Source organism: Macaca nemestrina, chromosome 4, assembly GCF_043159975.1.
Source record: "Macaca nemestrina isolate mMacNem1 chromosome 4, mMacNem.hap1, whole genome shotgun sequence".
In the NCBI taxonomy this organism is placed as follows: domain Eukaryota; kingdom Metazoa; phylum Chordata; class Mammalia; order Primates; family Cercopithecidae; genus Macaca; species Macaca nemestrina.
This window is the reverse complement of record NC_092128.1, coordinates 142,621,344-142,641,286: the sequence shown is the minus strand read 5'-3', so window position 1 is coordinate 142,641,286 and position 19,943 is coordinate 142,621,344. Positions and strand designations below refer to the sequence as shown.

The 19,943-nt window shown below is 45.2% G+C and overlaps 1 protein-coding gene across 20 annotated transcripts in view; it reads left to right on the top strand.

The window, feature by feature from the left end:
- Positions 1 to 1,472: 1,472 nt before the first annotated feature.
- LOC139362940 (DNA-directed RNA polymerase III subunit RPC9-like) overlaps positions 1,473 to 19,943 on the top strand; it is a 43,619-nt gene continuing 25,148 nt past the window's right edge. For 3 of the 20 annotated variants that reach the window (XR_011622584.1, XR_011622596.1, XR_011622588.1), the window contains exons 1-2: positions 1,477 to 1,997; positions 15,331 to 15,367. Coding sequence is in view for 1 of the 20 variants with exons in the window: in XM_071095294.1 (XP_070951395.1) it covers positions 1,990 to 1,997; positions 15,331 to 15,367 (45 nt within the window). In the remaining 19 variants the exon portion in view is untranslated. The other 17 variants (XR_011622591.1, XR_011622583.1, XR_011622587.1 and 14 more) reach the window with 15 other exon arrangements.

The following is a 19,943-nucleotide window of genomic DNA, read 5'->3' as shown; positions in this document are numbered from 1 at the left end:
TTGTTGTATTTTTAGCAGAGACGAGGTTTCCCTATGTTGGCCAGGCAGGTCTTGAACTCCTGACCTTGTGATCTGTCTGCCTTGGCCTCCCAAAGTGCTGGGATTACAGGTGTGAGCCACTGTGCCTGGCAATTTTTGTATTTTCAGTAGAGACGGGGTTTCACCATGTTGGCCAGGCTGGTCTTGAACTCCTGACCTCAGATGATCCACCCACCTCGGCCTCCTGAAGTGCTGGCATTACAGGCATTAGCCACCCGGCCAGGTGATATGTATTATTTTGTGTCTGGCGTCTTTCAATCATTAATAGCATCATGTTTTGGGAGGTTATCCATGTTGTAGCATGTTATCTATTGATCTATTTATATGTTATATGCATTTTTTGCAACAAGGTCTCTCACTCTGTAGGCTGGAGTGCAGTGGTGTGATCATAGCTCCTGCAGCCTTGACCTCCTGACTTAAGTGATTCTCCCGCCTCAGCCTCCCCAGTAACAGACTACTGGTGCTCACCACCACACACCAGGCTAACTTTTCATAGAGAGGGGGTCTGGCTATGTTGCCCAGGCTGGTCTGGAACTCCTGGTCTCAAAAAATCCTCCTGCCTCTGCCTCCCAAAGTATTGGGACCAAGCCTGGCCTCCTTTTTATTTTTAAGTAGTTTTCCATTGTATAAATGTAGCACATTTTATTCATCTACTCATCAGTCTCTAGTTAATGCATCCCTTGTATTTCTTCAGATTGACTGGGGTTCAGTATCCACTGGACAAGTTTCTAGGTGAGTGACTTTTGGCAAATCATAATCTCTCCAAGTCTGCCTCAGTTTCTTCAATTGTAAAATGTCAATAATAATGGAATCTACTTCATAGAGAGTCATGGTTGTATTGCCACAGTAATTAATAAAGCGCCAGGCACATTATAAGGACTATCTGACACATTTATTATGTACAAAGTAGGGAACAGAGGCTATTGTGGTGGCTCACACCTGTAATCCCAGCACTTTGGGAGGCGGAGGTGCGAGGATCACTTGAGGCTAGGAGTTCAAGACCAGCCTGTGCAACATAGAGACTCTCCCATCATTACAAAAAAATAAAAAAAAAATTCTAGCTGACCCTTTGGACAATAATTTTTTTTTCCCCCTAGAAAATTAGCCAGATGGGGCCGGACATGGTGGCTCACACCTGTAATCCCAGCACTTTGGGAGCCCGAGGCGAGTGGATCACGAGGTCAGGAGATCGAGACCATCCTGGCTAATACGGTAAAACCCCGTCTCTATTAAAAAAAAAAAAAAAAAAAGGCCGGGCGTGGTGGCGAGCTCCTGTAGTCCCAGCTACTCGGGAGGCTGAGGCAGGAGAATGACGTGAACCTGGGAGGCGGAGCTTGCAGTGAGCCGAGATCACGCCACTGCACTGCAGCCTGGGCACGGTGGCTCACGCCTGTAATCCCATGACTTTGGGAGGCTGAGGCAGGTGGATCATGAGGTCAGGAGGTCAAGGCCAGTCTGGCCAAGATGGTGAAACACCGTCTCTACTAAAAAATACAAAAATTAGCTGGTGGCAGGTGCCTGTAATCCCAGCTACTTGGGAGCCTGAGGCAGGGAATTGCTTGAACCCGGGAGGCAGAGGCTGCAGTGAAGCGAGATCGCGCTACTGCACTCCCGCCAGCCGACAGAGCAAGACTCCGTCTCAAAACAAAAACAAAGAAACAAGCAAACAAATAATAGAAAACACGAGAGAATCCTGTCCGCAAACGCTTAGCAGTCTGAAGTCGGCCTGGGCAAAGGATACTGGAACACTCCCCTACCCGCCCCGCCGAGAATGGGGAACCGGCGGCGCCAGGTTGTGAGTCCGCCAAGCTCCCGGCAGGCTGCGCGGCGCTCCTGGCGTGCACCTTGGCGTGCGGAGCTGGCACCTTGGCGCCGTGGGCGGCGGCGGGCCAGCTGTGAAGTGTGAAGTTCCTTGTCTGCTGGCAGCCAGAGGCGACGAGTCTGGATGTCATGGAAGTGTAAGTCTCCTCGGGCGCGTCCCTTTTGGGCCGAGGAGCCTAACGGTTGGACCGCTGAGAGCCGAGAGCCTTGGGGACTGGGCGACCGTCGTTCGGGAGTGAGGGCCGGCCCTGTCCGGGAGGGTCCCGGGGTGGGGACGGGGTGAACTGGACTCTCGCTTTGCCCCTCCGAACTTTCGCTTCCCCTCCACACCCTGTGTCTGGGGTGCGGGGCCGAGCACCTCCGTGCCCAGCTGCCTTTCAATGTGCCTCCTCCTTCTCTCATTCATTTACCAGCATCTTTGGGTCACAGTGCGGGGGTGGAGCCCAGCCTGGTATCCGAGACTGGACTTAGAAGGCTATAAAGGCCTGAGTCTGTCCGCCCTGAAAGTAGCTGGAGAAGAGACGAATCAGGGCCGGGTAGAGCTCTGCTTTCCTCACTGGGCCCTGGGGAGCCCTTACTCAGAAGAGCTGCTCTCAGAGTTTGATGGGAGCAGTCAACACTGTGAGGGAAACGGTGAGTTTTTGGGTGGAGAAGGGAAGGATGTGAGCCAGGACTGGGACCAGAGAAACAGCACGGGGTGTGTGGGTGTGTGCAGGCGAGGTTAAAAGATTTTCTGACAATTTAACTCCACGTGGTCTTTTCCATGGTTGTTCCTTGCGCCTCGTGCAAATGGAAGTTTTTGCATCTACTCTGAATGTGGGCTTTATATGATTGATATCAACTGGTAGATATTATCTCTCTTGTGTTCCCTGTGAACTGATGGATACAGTTTCCTTCACATCCTCTTGCCTCATGTTTAATGGTTATATGTACTATGGCATTTCAGATGTTTATATTTTTATTTAATTACTTTTGTTGTTTCTCAAGAAACAGAGTCTTGCTGTGTTCCCCAGGTGGGAGTGCAGTGGTGTAATCATGGTTCACTGCAGCCTCGACCTTCTGGACTCAAGCAATCCTGCTTCAGCCTCTCCAGTAGCTGGGACTACAGGCCCACACCATCACTCGCTGTTAATTTTTTTAAAAAAAGTTTTTCTAGACAGAGGGTCTCACTACAGCCCAGGCTCATCTCAAGTGATCCTAAGCTCAAGTGATCCTCCTGCCTTGTACTCCCAAAGTGCTGGGATTGCAGGCGTGAGCCACCTCACCTGGCTCCTTTTGATATATATATATATTTTTTGACTTAACACAATATGTCTGTGTAACTGAAATGAAAGGCTCATGAAACAATAATGTGTGGAGTATACTCTCATATTGTCTATTTTTTAATTAAAATGAAGGGGGCCAAGCGTGGTGGCTCATATCAGTAGTGCCAGCACTTTGGGAAGCTTAGGCAGGAGGATCACTTGAGCCTGGGAGGTGGAGACCAGCCTGGGCAACATAGGGAGACCCTGTCTCTGCAAAAAATTAAAAAGTTAGCTGGGTGTGGTGGTGCATGCCCGAAGTCTCAGCTACTTATGAGGCTGAGATGGGAGGATCGCTTGATCCCAGGAGGCTGCAATGAGCTGAGATCCAGCCAGTGCACTCCTGCCAGAGTGACAGAGCAAGACTGTCTAAAAAAAAGAAATATAAGTTGACCCACTGAATTAATTTTGCAACCTACTGATGGGATTTCATCTGCAACCTCAAAAACTATTAATATATTTTATTCTAGTACAAGCCATCATTACTAATTTTTCCCTATTTTCTAAAGCATTTCCTGTGAGCATACAATCCTGCTTTAGTGTATTCATCTTTTTTGAGATGGAGTCTTGCTCTGTTGCCAGGCTGGAGTGCAGTAGCACCATCTTGCCTCACTGCAACCTCCGCCTCCTGGGTTCAAGCAATTTTCCTGCCTCAGCCTCCCGAGTAGCTGGGACTACAGGTGCACGCCGCCACACCCGGCTAAATTTTTCTTTTTGGAATTTTAGTAGAGATGGGGTTTTACCATGTTGCCCAGGCTGGCCTCGAACTCTTGAGCTCAGGCAATCCACGCAGCTCAGACTCTCAAAGTGCTAGGATTACAGGCGTGAGCCACCGCGCCTGGCCGCATGTCCACCTCTTACTCCATTTCTGCTTCCCATCCCAACAAAACTTCTTGAAAGTGCTGATTAGCCCCTCTTTCTCTCAACCATTCTGTTGGGCTTTCTTCCTCACTGGTCTACAGAAATGAATGTTAAGATTACCTGATCCAGGGGGCACGGTGGCTCACACCTGTAATCCCAGCACTTTAAGAGGCCAAGATGGGCGAATCGCCTGAGGTCAGGAGTTTGAGACCAGCCTGGCCAACATGGCAAAACCCCGTGTCTACTAAAGATACAGAAATTAGCCGGGTGTGGTGGTGGGCACCTGTAATCTCAGCTACTCAGGAGACTGAGGCAGGAAAATCACTTGAACTCGGGAGGCAGAGGTTGCAGAAAACCAAATTGTGCCACTGCACCCCAGCTTGGGTAACAGAGCAAGACTCTGTCCAAAAAAAAAAAAAAAAAAAACATATCCCTCCATTTTGTCAAATCCAGAGGTTGATTTTCTGGCCTCAACTTTTTTGATCTCTCAACAGTGGTTAATACAGAAACTCTAGAAACTTTCCTTTCTTCACGTTATATGTTCCTTTGTGATATTTCCTCCTACATCAAGGACTACTTCACAGTGTCCTTCCCTGGGTCCTGTTCCTCCCTTGCTTGATGTCTAAGTGTTGAGGTATCTTAGGTCTCAGTCCTGGGACCCTTTCTCTCCACGCTCTGTCATTTAACCCATCTGTGTGCTGATGGTTCCCAAAGGTGTGTTTCTAGCCCCTTCTCATCATCTATCCAATTGCATAGACCAAAAATCTAGCCCTCTCTCCTCACTCTGTAAATCCAGTCCGTCAGTGGTCCTGTTGTCTCCACCCTAGAATGTATTTTGAATGCAGCTACTTTTCACCGTCTCCACTGTCAGCTTTGTAGTCCATCACCTCTGGGCTGGATTAAGCAATAGCCTTTGAGTGTTCACTCTTCCCCAGCCTCCATTCTGTTCTCCACATGGCAACTGGAGTGATCTTAAGTAATGACTGGAACATGTCACTCCTGGGTAAAACCCTTCATTGACTTTCCATTGCACTTAGAGGAAATCTCCATCTCTTACCAGGACCTGCAAGACCCTGTAAAACCTCACCTACTCCCCAGCCTGACCACTTGCCACTCTCCCAACCTCCCAGACACACACTTTCCACTGACAGGTATTTCCTTCTCCTCTAACCTTCTAAGCACTTTCTGAGGACAACTGCATTGCGATACTCTCTGTCTGGTATACTTTCCTTCTCGCCCTCACCCTGTTCTCTTCTTTTTATTGTAATTTTTAAGTTTGTTTTTGAGATGGAGTCTCGCTCTGTCACCCAGGCTGGAGTCCAGTGGTGCAGTCTCGGCTCACTGCAACCTCTGCCGTCTGGGTTCAAGGGATTCTCCTGCTTCAGCCTACCAAGTAGCTGGGATTATAGGTGTGTGCCACCATGCCCAGCTAATTTATGTATTTTTGGTAGAGACAGCGTTTCCATGTTGGCCAGACTGGTCTTGAATTCCTGACCTCAGGTGATCTGCCTGCTGCTGGGATTACAGGTGTGAGCCACCACACCTGGCCACCTGTTCTCTTCTTGAAGGCTGTGTCCCTTTTCAAAGTCGCCTTTCCTCTTCAGTAAGTCTAACTAACGTAAGTTCTTTTTGTCTCTCATATCACCTTGATTTACTTTCCCTCAAATAATTACAAGTTGCAATGATAAATGTATGTTTACTTGTTTGGATGGGGGGACCATTGTGTGTTCACCTAATGCTTAGCATTGCATCTGGCACACAGTAGGCATTCAGCAAATACTTGTTCAATAAAGTAATATAACAATACTTTATTAGCTTCATAAATACAGTCATCGCTCAGTGTCTTTGGGGGATTGTTTTCTGAACCCCCTGCGTATACCAAAATTCACAGATGCTCAAGTTCCTTATATAAAACGGTGTAGTATTTGCATGTAATCTGTGCACATTCTCCCATATACTTTAAATCATCTCTAGATGACTTATGATACCGTGACCTGTAATGCCAGTTTTGGCCATGGTTCCTGGCTCATAACTGCCATAGTCCTTATTACTTCCTAAGTGACTAAAACAGTAAGCATAACTTTTGTTAAAGTATTCATCCTTTGTCCCTGGTTCCTGAAGTGGCTTTGGAACAGCTTCAGAGCAGTAAAGGTGAAAGACAGTCTTTTTTTTTTTTTTTTTTTTTTGAGACGGAGTCTCACTCTGTTGCCCAGGCTGGAGTGCAGTGGCTGGATCTCAGCTCACTGCAAGCTCCGCCTCCCGGGTTCACGCCATTTTCCTGCCTCAGCCTCCCGCATAGCTGGGATTACAGGCGCCTGCCACCTCTCAGCCTCCCAAAGTGCTGGGATTACAGGCTTGAGCCACCACGCCCGGCCGAAAGACAGTCTTTTGTTAGAATGTTGGGGTGCTCTAAGCCTCAGAAGCAGGCCTCAGAAAACAGAAGCTCTGTCTGTCTCTTGCCCTCTAATCATCCCCTGCCTTTCTGTCTTAGAGCTAGCCGTAAAGAAATCTCTGACATATCTTGTCTAATTGTAGGTTATAAGACCCCTGTTTCAGAAGGGGTCCTGCCCCTTACCTGCGAGGAAGGAATACAGAGAGGCCAAGGAGAATCTGGACGGGCCTTGCTGGGTTTCTGCACTTAGTCTGCTAGTATTAGATCACACTCTTTATCCAGTCAAGTACTGTGAGGTTGGCCATGCTTCAATCATCTCTCTCCAGTGAAATCTCTACAAAACGCCCAAGAGAACTTCTGGATAGCCTAACAGATGGAAGTTTCTGGAGAGTGGTACGCCTGGGGAGGGCATAGAACTCTGCATCCCCTCTCCATCCCTCACCCTGTGCACCACTTCATCTGTATCCTTGGTAATATCCTTTGTAATAAACCAGTTAAACCTAAGTGACTGTTCAAATTAATGAAGCCCAAAGAGGAGGTCCTGGGAACTGCAGCTTGAAGCCCGTCATTGAGAAGTTCTGGAGGCCCTGACTTGTGTGACTGGTGTCTGAAGTAGGGGTAGTCTTCTGGGACTGAGCCCTCAGCCCGTGGAATCTGACACTGTTTCCAGGTAGTTAGTGTCCGGATTGAATTGGATGGGAAGATACCCAGCTGGTGTTGGCTGCAGAGTTGATTGCCTGCTTATTGGTAGAGAGAAATCCCCACGCGTCTGGTCACAGAAGTCTTCTGTATAGATTGTTGTCAGGTGAGAGCAGAGGAAAAACTTTGATTCTCAACCAACTTATAATATCTGATGCAATGTAAAGGCTGTGTAAATAGTTGTACTGTGTTGTCTAGGGAATAATGACAAAAAGTGTCTGTCCATGTTTAGTACAGAGGCAGCCATCCTAGGCCTAACTACATAGTACATGTCAGCAACAATGTAGCATTTTCTTAAAAACTTTTTTTGCATGTTTTTCATTTAAAGTTGGTTGAATCTAAGGATGTGGAACCTGAGGCTAAGGAGGACCGACTGTATAGGAATTCATTAGCTAGCATCCTAGTTGCTAGGTGTGTATATTTTCTCACTTTCCCAAGTGAAATGGTTTGAATCAAGGGCTTTGTTCTTGTAACAGCCTGTCCACTTCTGCCAAGTAGTCAGTGATTTCTGGTAACCAATCTAGAATTTTGCGGCTAGTAATTCATGGGAAAATGAGATTTCCTGATACAGACATGTGATTTGGGAGTGGAAGGGCCCTGGAGTGGAAAGGTCTGGAAGCCTAACTTCTGGTCCTTACCTGGTCTTCAACAGGAGGTGTGGCGTTTGGAAGTCTGCTCCTTGGAATCTTTAGTAGAACCTTGAGTTGCAGATACAGTTGACCCTTGAACAACACGAGCTTGAACTTCATGGATCTCCTTATACGCAGATGTTAAAAAATAAATGCAGTTGGCCCTCCGTATCTGCAGGTTCCACATCTGCAACCCAATGCAGAGAATGAAAATACAGTATTTCAGGGTTGAGAATATACCCGCGTACGTGGAGAGCTGACTTCCTAGCTGCTGGTTCTGCAAGGCTCTCTGGGAGACAAGCATGTTTGGATTGTGGTGTATGTGGGGGTCCTGGGACCAATCTCCAATGAATACCAGGGGATGACTGTATATTGTACCTCATCAGACACTCCCAGAACCTGAAGTGAGGAGGCACAGTGAACAACTCCCCTAAGTTTTTGCTACTTTAAAAATTCTTATTGAGTAAATAACTACTAGGTAAATAATACGTAATAATGACATTAATAATAATACCAGAAATGTCTTCTTTTTTTTCAGACAGAGTTTTGATCTTATCACCCAGGCTGCAGTGCAATGGCGGCTGACTGCAACCTCCGCCTCCTGGGTTCAAGCAATTCTCCTGCCTCAGCCTCCCAAGTAGCTGCCTGGCTAATTTTTGTATTTTTAGTAGAGATGAGGTTTCATCATGTTGGCCAGGCTGGTCTTGAACTTTTGACCTCAGGTGATCCACCCGCCTCTGCCTCCCAAAGTGCTGGGATTATAGGCATGAGCCACAGCACCCAGCCCAGAAATTTATTAAAGGGGAAGAATATTTATGCTTTATTTGATTGACAATTTAAAAATAAAGACTTCTTGACCATTACTTGGAAATACATTTTCCTCAAGTAAAAGGATAGAAATTTTTTTTTTTTTTTTGAAATGGAGTCTCGCTCCGTCACCTAGGCTGGAGTGCATGGTGCGATCTCAGCTCACTACAGCCTCCACCTCCTGGGTTCAAGCGATTCTCCTGCCTCAGCCTCCTGACTAGGTGGGACTACAGGCATGTGCCACCATGCAAAATATTTATATAGCGAAGCTAGGTATTTCTGTATGTAAGGTATGTATTATTTGGCTAACTTTGTCTATACATAATCATTGATATGGCTGGAAAGGTTTGTGTCAACTCTTTTATTCTTTTTATTTATTTGTTTATTTATTTTGAGATGGAGTCTCGCTCCGTCACCCAGGCTGGAGTGCAGTGGCGCGATCTCAGCTCATGGCAACCTCTGCCTCCTGGGTTCAAACGATTCTCCTGTGTCAGCCTCCGAGTAGCTGGGATTACAGGTGCCCGCCACCATGCCTGGCTAACTTTTTTGTATTTTTAGTAGAGACAGGGTTTCATCATGTTGGCCAGGATGGTCTCAACCTCTTGACCTCGTGATCCGCCCACCTTGGCCTCCCAAAGTAGTAGGATTACAGGCGTGAGCCACCACGCAGCCCACTCTTTTTTTTTTTTTTTTGAGATGTAATATCGCTCTGTCACCCAGGCTGGAGTGCAGTGGCGTGATCTTGGCTCACTGCAAGCTCCACCTACCAGGTTCATGCCATTCTGCTGCCTCAGCCTCCGGAGTAGCTGAGACAACAGGCGCCCGCCACCACGCCCGGCTAATTTTTTGTATTTTTAGTAGAGACGGGGTTTCACCGTATTAGCCAGGATGGCTCAATCTCCTGACCTCGTGATCTGTCCGCCTCAGCCTCCCAAAGTGCTGGGATTACAGGTGTGAGCCACTGCGCCCGGCAGCCCACTCTTTTACTCTTGAATGTAATATATGTATAATTAGGAAAATGGACACTATCCTCTGTACCATCTTTTTGAGGTAGTGTCAGGATTTCTCTCCTTTTACAGCTGGAAATACTGATATTTAGAAAAGGTGGACAATAGGTACTATAACAACCCAGTAACAGGACTGCAAGGAGGATGCTTGTGTACTAGCTCCCAAGAGAATGCTACAGGGTAATTTGTTCATTGACTTCAGAAGCTGCCCAGTTTGCTTGTACCACAGTTTAGTTTTTCAGAGCATGACTTGATAGCATAGGTTGGGCATAGGAGAATTTGAGCAATTCTTTTTGTCATTGCCTGCGTAGGAGTTAACTGTGTGGCAGTTAATAGGCACTGTTTGCATGTGCTGTTTGTGTGTGTGTGCTTCTAAGGAAAGTTCACCATGAGATCATTTTGTTCTGTTTATTTGGAATTCAGTTTCCCGGAGTAGTTGTTTATATCCATTTAATTGATTCACCAAGTTAAGCAAATTTTACAAATTAAGTGTGAACTAGAAAGTCAACTTCAGTCATCTAATTCATTACTTAAGGAAATTAAGTAACTGCCTGCCTGTAGTATAGATTTAGACAGTCTTTAAAATGTACTTGGAGTATTTGCTTTAAATACATGTAAATAAAATGAGTACTATTTTAAGTCCTACAGGAGAATATTAAGTTTTTATGTAGTTAAGCAGTTTCTGGAAGTCTGATTGCATGTGAACGTATTACATAATAGTAAAGTGTTAGCTGTAGAGCAGACAATTCCAGCTTTGTAGAGATCTACTGCTTGTACATTTATAATTGCTAGATATGTCCATTAAGTTCTGGTAGCTCTAAAACACTTTTGAAGGCCTGGCACAGTGGGTCATGCTTGTAATCCCAGCACTTTGGGAGGCCATGGTGGGGGGCGGGGGCATCACCTGAGGTTGGGAGTTCGAGACCAGCCTGACCAACATGGAGAAACCCCATCTCTACGAAAAATACAAAATTAGCTGGGACATGCCTGTTAATCTCAGCTACTTGGGAGGCCGAGGCAGGAAAATCACTTGGACCCAGGAGGTGGAGGTTGCAGTGAGATGAGATTAGTCCTTTGCATTCCAGCCTGGGCAGCAAGAGCAAAACTCCATCTCAAAAAAACGAAACAAACAAAAAAAACTTTTGGGGCAAATGTATTTTACATACTCAATTATAAGTTACAGTAATTTTATTTTTAACCTTATGGCATTCTTTATTTTAGTTTTACATTTTCATATTCCTTAACTTCTTAGCATGAAAAATTTTAAAGCCTATGAATTAGCTGCAAAAACAGTACCACAAATACCTGTATTATACTCTTTACCTGGAGTCACCACTTGTTAACATTTGCGGCCTTTTTCTTCCCTCCCCTCCCCACCTCTCATTCCCTCCCCTCCCCCACCACTCATTCCCTCCCCTCCCCCACCGCTCATTCCCTCCCCTCCCCTCCCCTTCCTTTTTTCTCTTTTCTTTTCCCTCCCTTACTCTCTTCCTTCCTTCCTTCCTTCCTTTCTCCCTGCCTCCCTCCTTCCTTTCCTCCCTCCATTCTTTCTTTCCTTTCTTCTTTTTTTTTTGAGACGGAGTCTCGCACTGTCACCTGGGCTGGAGTGCAGTGGCGCGATCTCGGCTCACTGCAACCTCCACCTCCCAGGTTCAAGTGATTCTCCTGCCTCAGCCTTCTGTGTAGTTGGAATTACAGGCACCTGCCACCACACCCAGCTAATTTTTTTGTATTTTTAGTAGAGACAGGGTTTCACTATGTTGGCCAGGCTGGCTTTCTTTTTTTTTTTTTTTTTTTTGATTAGAGACACTTGAGCCCAGTCTGGATCTAAACTCCAGGCTGAAGCTTCCTCCTGTCTCAGCCTCCGGAGTAGCTGGGATGACAGGTGTGAGCCCCCATGCCTGACATTTTTTTTTTTTTTTTTTGAGACGGAGTCTCGCTCTGTCGCCCAGGCTGGAGTGCAGTGGCCAGATCTCAGCTCACTGCAAGCTCTGCCTCCTGGGTTTATGCCATTCTCCTGCCTCAGCCTCCCGAGTAGCTGGGACTACAGGCGCACACCACCTCGACCGGCCAGTCTTCTGTATTTTTTAGTAGAGACGGGGTTTCACCGGGTTAGCCAGGATGGTCTACGATCTCCTGACCTCGTGATCCGCCCCTCTCGGCCTCCCAAAGTGCTGGGATTACAGGCTTGAGCCACCGCGCCCGGCCACATTCCCTTATTTATTTTGCACAGGCATGAGCTTTCTCTCCATACACAGGTGCACACACTTACTTTACTGAACCATTAGAGAGTTGTAGACATCAGGTCATTTTACCCCTTCTTGTAAAAGGGCATTCTGTGTAGCTCTAATTGCCTTATCACACTCAGAAAACTTAGCACTGATATATCTACTATTATTAAGATACAATGTAGGCCAGGCGTGGTGGTTCATACCTGTAATCCCAGCACTTTGGGAGCCGAGATGGGCAGATCACTTGAGGTCAGGAGTTCAAGAGCAGTCTGGCCAATGTAGTGAAACCCCATCTCTACTAAAAATACAAAAATTAGCCGGCCGTGGTGGTGCAGGCCTGTAGTCCCAGCTACTCAGGAGGCTGAGGTGGGAGAATTGCTTCAACCTGGGAGGCAGAGGTTTCAGTGAGCCGAGATCGCGCCATTGCACTCCAGTCTGGGCAACAGAGCGAGACTTCGTCTCAAGAAAAAAAAAAAAAGATACAATGTAAGCTCACATTCCTTCAGTTGTCCTAATAGTGTTCTTTTTCCTCCCAATTCAGGATCCAGTGAAGAACTGCACATTGCATTTAGATGTCATGTTTCTTTAATTTCCTTTACTCTGGAAGTTTCCTTAGCTTCTTTTTGTGACATGGGCACCGTGACAAATGACATTGATATTTGAAAAGTCTAAATCTAACCCAGTTGTTTTGAAGATTGTTCCTCAATTTGGAATTCTCTGATTATATCCTCATGGATAGATTTGAATTAAACATCTTGGGGCTGGATTACTCTGAGGGATGTGTCTTTCTCATGCGTCATATCATCATTGGTGCTGTGAAATTGGATAACTTGATTAAGTTGATGTCTGTCCGGTTTCACCGTATCCTGTTGCCAACAACCTGTCATTTAGTGGTGGTTACAGTAACTTCTCAATGATAAAAACTGCCTTAAAAAAAATTCCCCAATACATACAGCTCGTTTAGGACTTCATAAAAGGTAGATAAGGTACCTCTTGACCTTTTATTAAATAAAGAAAGGCCTAGCATACATTGGCATTTATTCTGAGAATATTTAGCGGGGTTTAAAAGAATTATCTTCCTGATAAAAGAAAATCAATGAAAAAATCAGCCAGAGTCTGCAAAATGCAGTACCTGGGTAAACATCGATTGTTCTCTTGATCCGAAAACACAGATTCATTAAAACTTATGTGAAAGAGAGTTTTCCTCCTTTATATTTGTTCTAGAAGAGGCAGAGGCTGTTCTTTGGATTCTTGCATTACAATATTGATTTGTTCAGTGGTGTAGTAACTTGGAATGGCCAAGGACAAATTTCCCAGAGCATGGAATATTCTGAATGACAGAGAAGGGGCCATGATTTGGAAATGAAATTGTAACAGTGCACCTGGGATGTCTTAACACCTCTTATTTTGGAGAGCACAGGGAGTTAAGTTATAACTCAATTTCAAGCAAAGATAGGAGGAAGCCAGTGGGCTAATTTCCTGATTAAGTAGGCAAAGATGACATGTGGTTTGATTTGTCATTTTCAATTTTAAATGAACTGCATCACATGCACTAATTATGCATTGTCCTTCCTGTGTTAGGTTCCTTTCAAATATGATACTCTGTGACCTGAGTGTGTTTGTGGTCATTTGGGCAAAGCAGCACTTTTGTGAAATCATAGCTTGCATCACTGGTAGCATTTGGATCACTGGTAGCACAGAGCTGATTTGATTACAGTGCTGACATCACTGTGCTGATGACCTAAGGCCTAGGTCGAGCCCTGTGTGAACCACTGTTGGTTTTGCTTTATTTATTGGCTGGGAAATCACCTCTCTGTTTGGTCCATGCTTTTGAAATCTTGGGTCATCATTTGCATCATCTCGCCACACTCCTGGTTTAAGAAAATACAGGTGTCTCTGTTGCACATTATGTCAAGTGCAGACCCCTCTACCTGATTTTTCAGGATTCTGCATTATGAATTTCCATTCATCCAGTCCAGTCTCGTTTCCCACATTTCCCATCGTTACCTTCCACTTTGTTTAGGCTTCTTACTGTGTGACCTTGAGCGAGTTATTTAATTTCTGAACCTTGGCTTCCTCTCTATAGAGTAGGAATCATACGAATAGTTTCTACATCACAGGGTTTTTAATGAGAATTAACTGAGATAATATCTTACAAATAATAACCTTCCATTATGGAAATGTTAATACAAGTACCAAGAACTATTCTAAACTTTTAAAATTTGTTGTCTCACTTCATCATAACAGTTTGATGAGGTAGGAGGAGCTGGTGGTGGTGGTAGTTGCACAGGTAGTGGTAATGATAACGTTGGTGCTTATTGAGCACTTATTATGTTCCAGGTACTTTACATGTTTCCAGTGAACCCTATGAACAGTCTTACAGGGTCGATACTATAATTGCATTTCATAGATAGGAAATTTAAGCATCATGAGATGAAGTAACCTGCCCAGATTCACATAGCCAAAGAATTCAGGAGCCGGACTGAAATCCAGGCCACACTTTTAGATACTAGTTTCATCCCATTTTTATTTTAGAATGAAAACTTAGGGAGTAATTAACTAAAACTCTCACAGCATATAAATGACAGAGCTAGAATATGAACCCAAATCTGATTTCAAAACTATGTTCTTTGTCATACTCCACTGCCTCCAGACTGCTGAAAACAGTGCTTTCTGTTGTGCTATTGTAGAGTGGATTGATGGTGATTTAATATATGTAACATCGTTGTTTCTTCACTCGGGAAAGATGGCATGTTGCCTGGATTAACTGTTACACAGGGAACCAGGCTTTTGGCCGCTGCTTGCCACCCTGACTCTGCCTGTTGAGTTGATGTAGGTGGTGAACACCCTTGGAGCGCAGTGGATATTTGGCAGGATACTTGACCATGGCTGGAATTCCCAGTGGTGACATTAGTGTTAAGTGGCCCATTTCTGTTGATTCAGCAGGAGGACGTGGCTGCCCAGGATGTCAGTAGCTGATGGGAGGCAGATAGTAATGGGGAGAGGACATGGCTGTGTGATGGGACAGCACTTTGATCCCAAGTCTGTGGACTTAAGACATTTCTCAGTTTCAGTTTTAGGTTGTAGCCCCCAAATTCCAAAATTGGACTACTACATCTTGACAGGAATTCTTTTTTTTTTTTTTTTTTTTTTGAGACGGAGTCTGTCTCTATCACCCAGGCTTGAGTGCAGTGGCGCGATCTTGGCTCACTGCAAGCTCCGTCTCCCGGGTTCATGCCATTCTCCTGCCTCAGCCTCCCGAGTAGCTTGGACTAAGGGCCCCTGCCACCATGCCTGGCTAATTTATTTATTTATTTATTTTTATTTATAGTAGAGACGGAGTTTCACCATGGTCTTGATTAGCCAGGATGATCTTGATTTCCTGACCTGGTGATCCGCCTGCCTCGGCCTCTGAAGGTGCTGGGATTACAGGCATGAGCCACCGCGCCCGGCCCCCATCTTGACAGGAATTCTTTTACAGATATTTGATACGCAGAAAGGGGTGTGAGCGCCGACTGATGATAGTTTACTTTTCTTTTTCAGGAAGGATGCCAATTCTGCGCTTCTCAGTAACTACGAGGTAAATTGAACTGTTACATTTTCCTCTCTGATAATTTGCCCTTTGTAACTAAGATTGTTGAATTCATTTTGATTAGAAATGACTGAATTCAGGCCAGTTGCAATGGCTCACGCTTATAATCACAGTACTTTGGGAGGCCGAGGCAGGTGGATCATTTGAGGTCAGGAGTTCAAAACCAGCCTGAACACCAACATGGTGAAACCCAATCTTTACTAAAAATACAAAAATTAGCCAGGTGGGGTGGCACGTGCCTGTAGTCCCGGCTCCTTGGGATCCCTGCTGAAGTAGGAGGATAGCTTGAACCCAGGAAGTGGAGGTTGCAATGAGCCAAGATTGCACCACTGCACTCCAGCCTGGGCAACGCAACCAGGATCCGTCTCCATTAAAAAAAAAAAAAAAAAAAAAAAAAAAAATTATTTGAATTTTCCACTTTAAAACAAGACATGTGGCACCATCTGGTGGACCTTGGAATAGTCTAAACTTAATATGTTATACGTAGTACTTCAGGGAAGCTGGGGAAGACTCTAACTGAGAATAGGAAAATTTCAGTAAATCTCAAAGATTCTAGATAATCATTTGGGATGTAGTCATAGGATAGAAGCATCTATTTTAGAGCTGTTTCTGCACAATTTTACATTAAAATATTTATGCTTTTTCATAGTGGTACCCTTGATATATTTATATATTCATAATGCTTTTATACATTGTTATTTTAATATTCAAATGGTCTTTTGGGTATTAACATCATTATTTTGAAAGTGAGTTTAGTTGACTTACCTTTCTGAATAGTAGAAATTAACAAATTTATAATTTTTTGGGCTTAGGGTAGGGTTGCTTGGGAAAGGAAAAGAAGGAAAAGGGTTGGTAAGAGAGGAGATATTTCAGCATTTTTGCCTCCTATTTGGCACTAGCAGAACCATCTGATAGGCTCGCTCCAGGTGTAGAAAGAACCATTTCTACCTTGACCGTGAATTTTCCATGTGCTAGAGTCTAAACTCAGGAAGACTCAGAGGAGGTCTAGAAGGTAGTAGGTTAAGTGCGGTGGCTCACGCCTGTAATCTCAGCATTTCGGAAGGCCAAGGAGAGTATTGCTTGAGGCTATGAGTTAGAGATCAGCCTGGGAAACATAGCAAGACCCCCTGCTCTTAAAAAATAAATTAGCTGGGTGTGGTAACAGACACCTACTATGGTCCTAGCTACTTGGAAGGCAGAGGGGAGGTTCCCTTGAGCCTAGGAGTTTGAGGTTACAGTGATCACCACTGTACTCCAGCCTGGGAGACAGCCTTTGAGACCCTGTGCCCCCCCCAAAAACAGCTCCCAGAGTTGAAGACAGCAAAAAGAAAGTAACCGTCCCCCCTCCGACATTCCCCCTAAAGAAGAGAAGGTAGTAGAATAAACAGAGAGTTGGCCATATTCTTTCCTCCCTAAAGGCTCAGTGTTAAGTGGTTGCAGCTTAGAACAGGAAGGAAATGGTTGAGTGGTTGTTGGCCAAGCCTTTGGCTTTTAGGAGCCTCCTTGTCTAGTTTGGACTTTGCTAGGTGTTTGGGTGTTTTATCCATTGGGGAAACATTGCTTTCATTGATCTCATGTCGCTATTTCTGAAAGGAACAGCAGACGAAAGGGGTTCCATTGTATCTAGTAATGGTGTGTGAGCCTGCATTTTCTTCACTTCTCTGATAGAATCTCTAAAACAGGAATGAGATTGAGATCCCCCCTGCCCCCAGCACTAATGCCTGTATGTGTTATCCTTGTGGGGAGAGTTTACTTCTAAAAATCCATAGCATTTTTTCTTCCCCTTTTTTTGGTAAACTCTGTTTTATCACTTACCTCAAAATTTTTCTTTTCCAGAAAGAAATTATGTTAGATTTTTTTTTGAGATGGAATCTCATTCTGTCGCCCAGGCTGGAGTGCAGTGGCATGATCTCGGCTCACTGCAAGCTCTGCCTTCCAGGTTCACGCCATTCTCCTGCCTCAGCCTCCCAAGTAGCTGGGACTACAGGCACCTGCCACCATGCCCGGCTAATTTTTTTTGTATTTTTAGTAGAGACGGGGTTTCCCTGTATTAGCCAGGATGGTCTCGATATCCTGACCTCGTGATCTGCCTGCCTTGGCCTCCCAAAGTGCTGGGATTAAAGGTGTGAGCCACTGTGCCTGGCCTATGTTAGATTTTTATACTAGAGAAGCAGAATTCTTTTTTAACAAAATATTTGTTTTAAGAAAATTTGCTTTCAAATAGTCTATATTTGAGATCAGAGGAGATTAGTGATGTGTATATTGATCGGAAATATTTGAATTTTTTTTTTTTTTTTTTTGAGACGGAGTCTTGCTCTGTCGCCCAGACTGGAGTGCAGTGGCGCGATCTCAGCTCACTGCAACCTCTGCCTCCCGGGTTCATGCCATTCTCCTGCCTCAGCCTCCTGAGTAGCTGGGACTACAGGTGCCCGCCACCAGGCCTGGCTAATTTTTTGTATTTTTAGTAGACACAGGGTTTCACCGTGTTAGCTAGGATGGTCTTGATCTCCTGACCTCGGCCCTGACGAGGCCCGCCTCAGCCTCCCAAAGTGCTGGGATTACAGGCGTGAGCCACCGCGCCCGGACATATTTGAAATATTTTAAGTAATTTAATTTTAATTTTAAGTAAATTAATGAATTTGGATTATTTGGCTTATATAAAAGAGCATTTTTTTTTTTATGTCATCTGCCTCTGGGACTTATATTTGCTCAAATACAAGAGTTGGAAGCTGGGTGATGGGCGGGTGAAAGGAAGTACTACACTTTCCTGTTTATCCTTCAAAACCACTGACCTTGGATAGATATATTTGTCAAATTTATTCATAAACATCCTTTGTGTATCTCCTCCTAGGTGTTTCAGTTACTAACTGATCTGAAAGAACAGCGTAAAGAAAGTGGAAAGAGGCCGGGCGCGGTGGCTCAAGCCTGTAATCCCAGCACTTTGGGAGGCCAAGACGGGCGGATCACGAGGTCAGGAGATCGAGACCATCCTAGCTAACCCGGTGAAACCCCGTCTCTACTAAAAAATACAAAAAAAACTAGCCAGGTGAGGTGGCGGGCGCCTGTAGTCCCAGCTACTGGGGAGGCTGAGGTAGGAGAATGGCTTAAACCCAGGAGGCGGAGCTTGCAGTGAGCTGAGATCCGGCCACTGCACTCCAGCCTGGGCGACAGAGCGAGACTCCGTCTCAAAAAAAAAAAGAAAGTGGAAAGATTAAACACAGCTCTGGACAACAGAACTTGAACACCATCACCTATGAAGTAAGCCTGGGCTTCTGGCAGACCTACCTAAAGTACCACTGAGGGAGGTGAGTTTATTCTGCCGATGACTGGCTGCTGAAATCAAGATCGCCTTTTATCTGATCTGAATAGTTTTACTGTAACCTGATTTTTATTCTGTTTATAAAAGTGGGAGGAGTTTGGTCAAGTGTAGAGTTTAGCCAGCTACAAAGTTAGAAGGAATAGTGTAAAAGATTGCCCTTACTTCTCCTTGAAAGGGGATCACAGCTCACTGCAGCTTCAACCTCCTAGGCTCAAGTGGTGCTCCCAGCTCAGCTTCCCAAGTAGCTGGGACTATGGGCAAGCACTGTCATGCCTGGCTAATTTTTTTTGTTGTTGTCCAGGGTGGTCTCGAACCCTTGGGCTCAAGCGATCTTATCACCGCATCTTTCCAAAGTGGTAGGGACTTAGACACTTAAGGCCATTGTTTATTTTGTAAAGTTTCAGATTCCTCCCAAAATATGTAATTATAATTCCTCCCAAATTGTATCTGTATTCTTCCTCAAAAGCCACAAATTCTGTGTAATCATGAGAAAATATCAGACCATTGCAAATCAATTAAAAAAAAAAAAAAAACCTTTATTTTGAAATCATTTTTCTTTTTTTTTGGAGACAAAGTCTCACTCTTGTTGCCCAGGCTGGAGTGCAATGGTGCGATCTCGGCTCACCACAGCCTCTGCCTCCCAGGTTTAAGCGATTGTCCTGCCTCAGACTTCTGAGTAGCTGGGATTACAGGCATGCACGACCTCGCCTGGCTAATTTTGTGTTTTTAGTAGAGAAGGGGTTTCTCCGTATTGGTCAGACTGGTATCGAACTCCTGACCTCAGGTGATCCACCGATCTCAGGCTCCCAAAGTTCTTGAATTATAGGTGTGAGCCACCATGCCCAGCCATTCTTCTCTTACATAAAAGTTGTAGAGACAGTGCTGGGAGTTTTCATGTACCCTTCCCATAGTTTTCTCTGATGTTAATATCCTACATAACCATGTTAGAGTGATCAAAACCAAGAAATTAACATTGGTGGGCCGGGCGCGGTGGCTCAAGCCTGTAATCCCAGCACTTTGGGAGGCCGAGGCGGGCGGATCACAAGGTCAGGAGATCGAGACCACAGTGAAACCCCGTCTCTACTAAAAATACAAAAAATTAGCCGGGCGCGGTGGCGGGCGCCTGTAGTCCCAGCTACTCAGGAGGCTGAGGCAGGAGAATGGCGGGAACCCGGGAGGCGGAGCTTGCAGTGAGCCGAGATCGCGCCACTGCACTCCAGCCTGGGCAACAGCGTGAGACTCCGT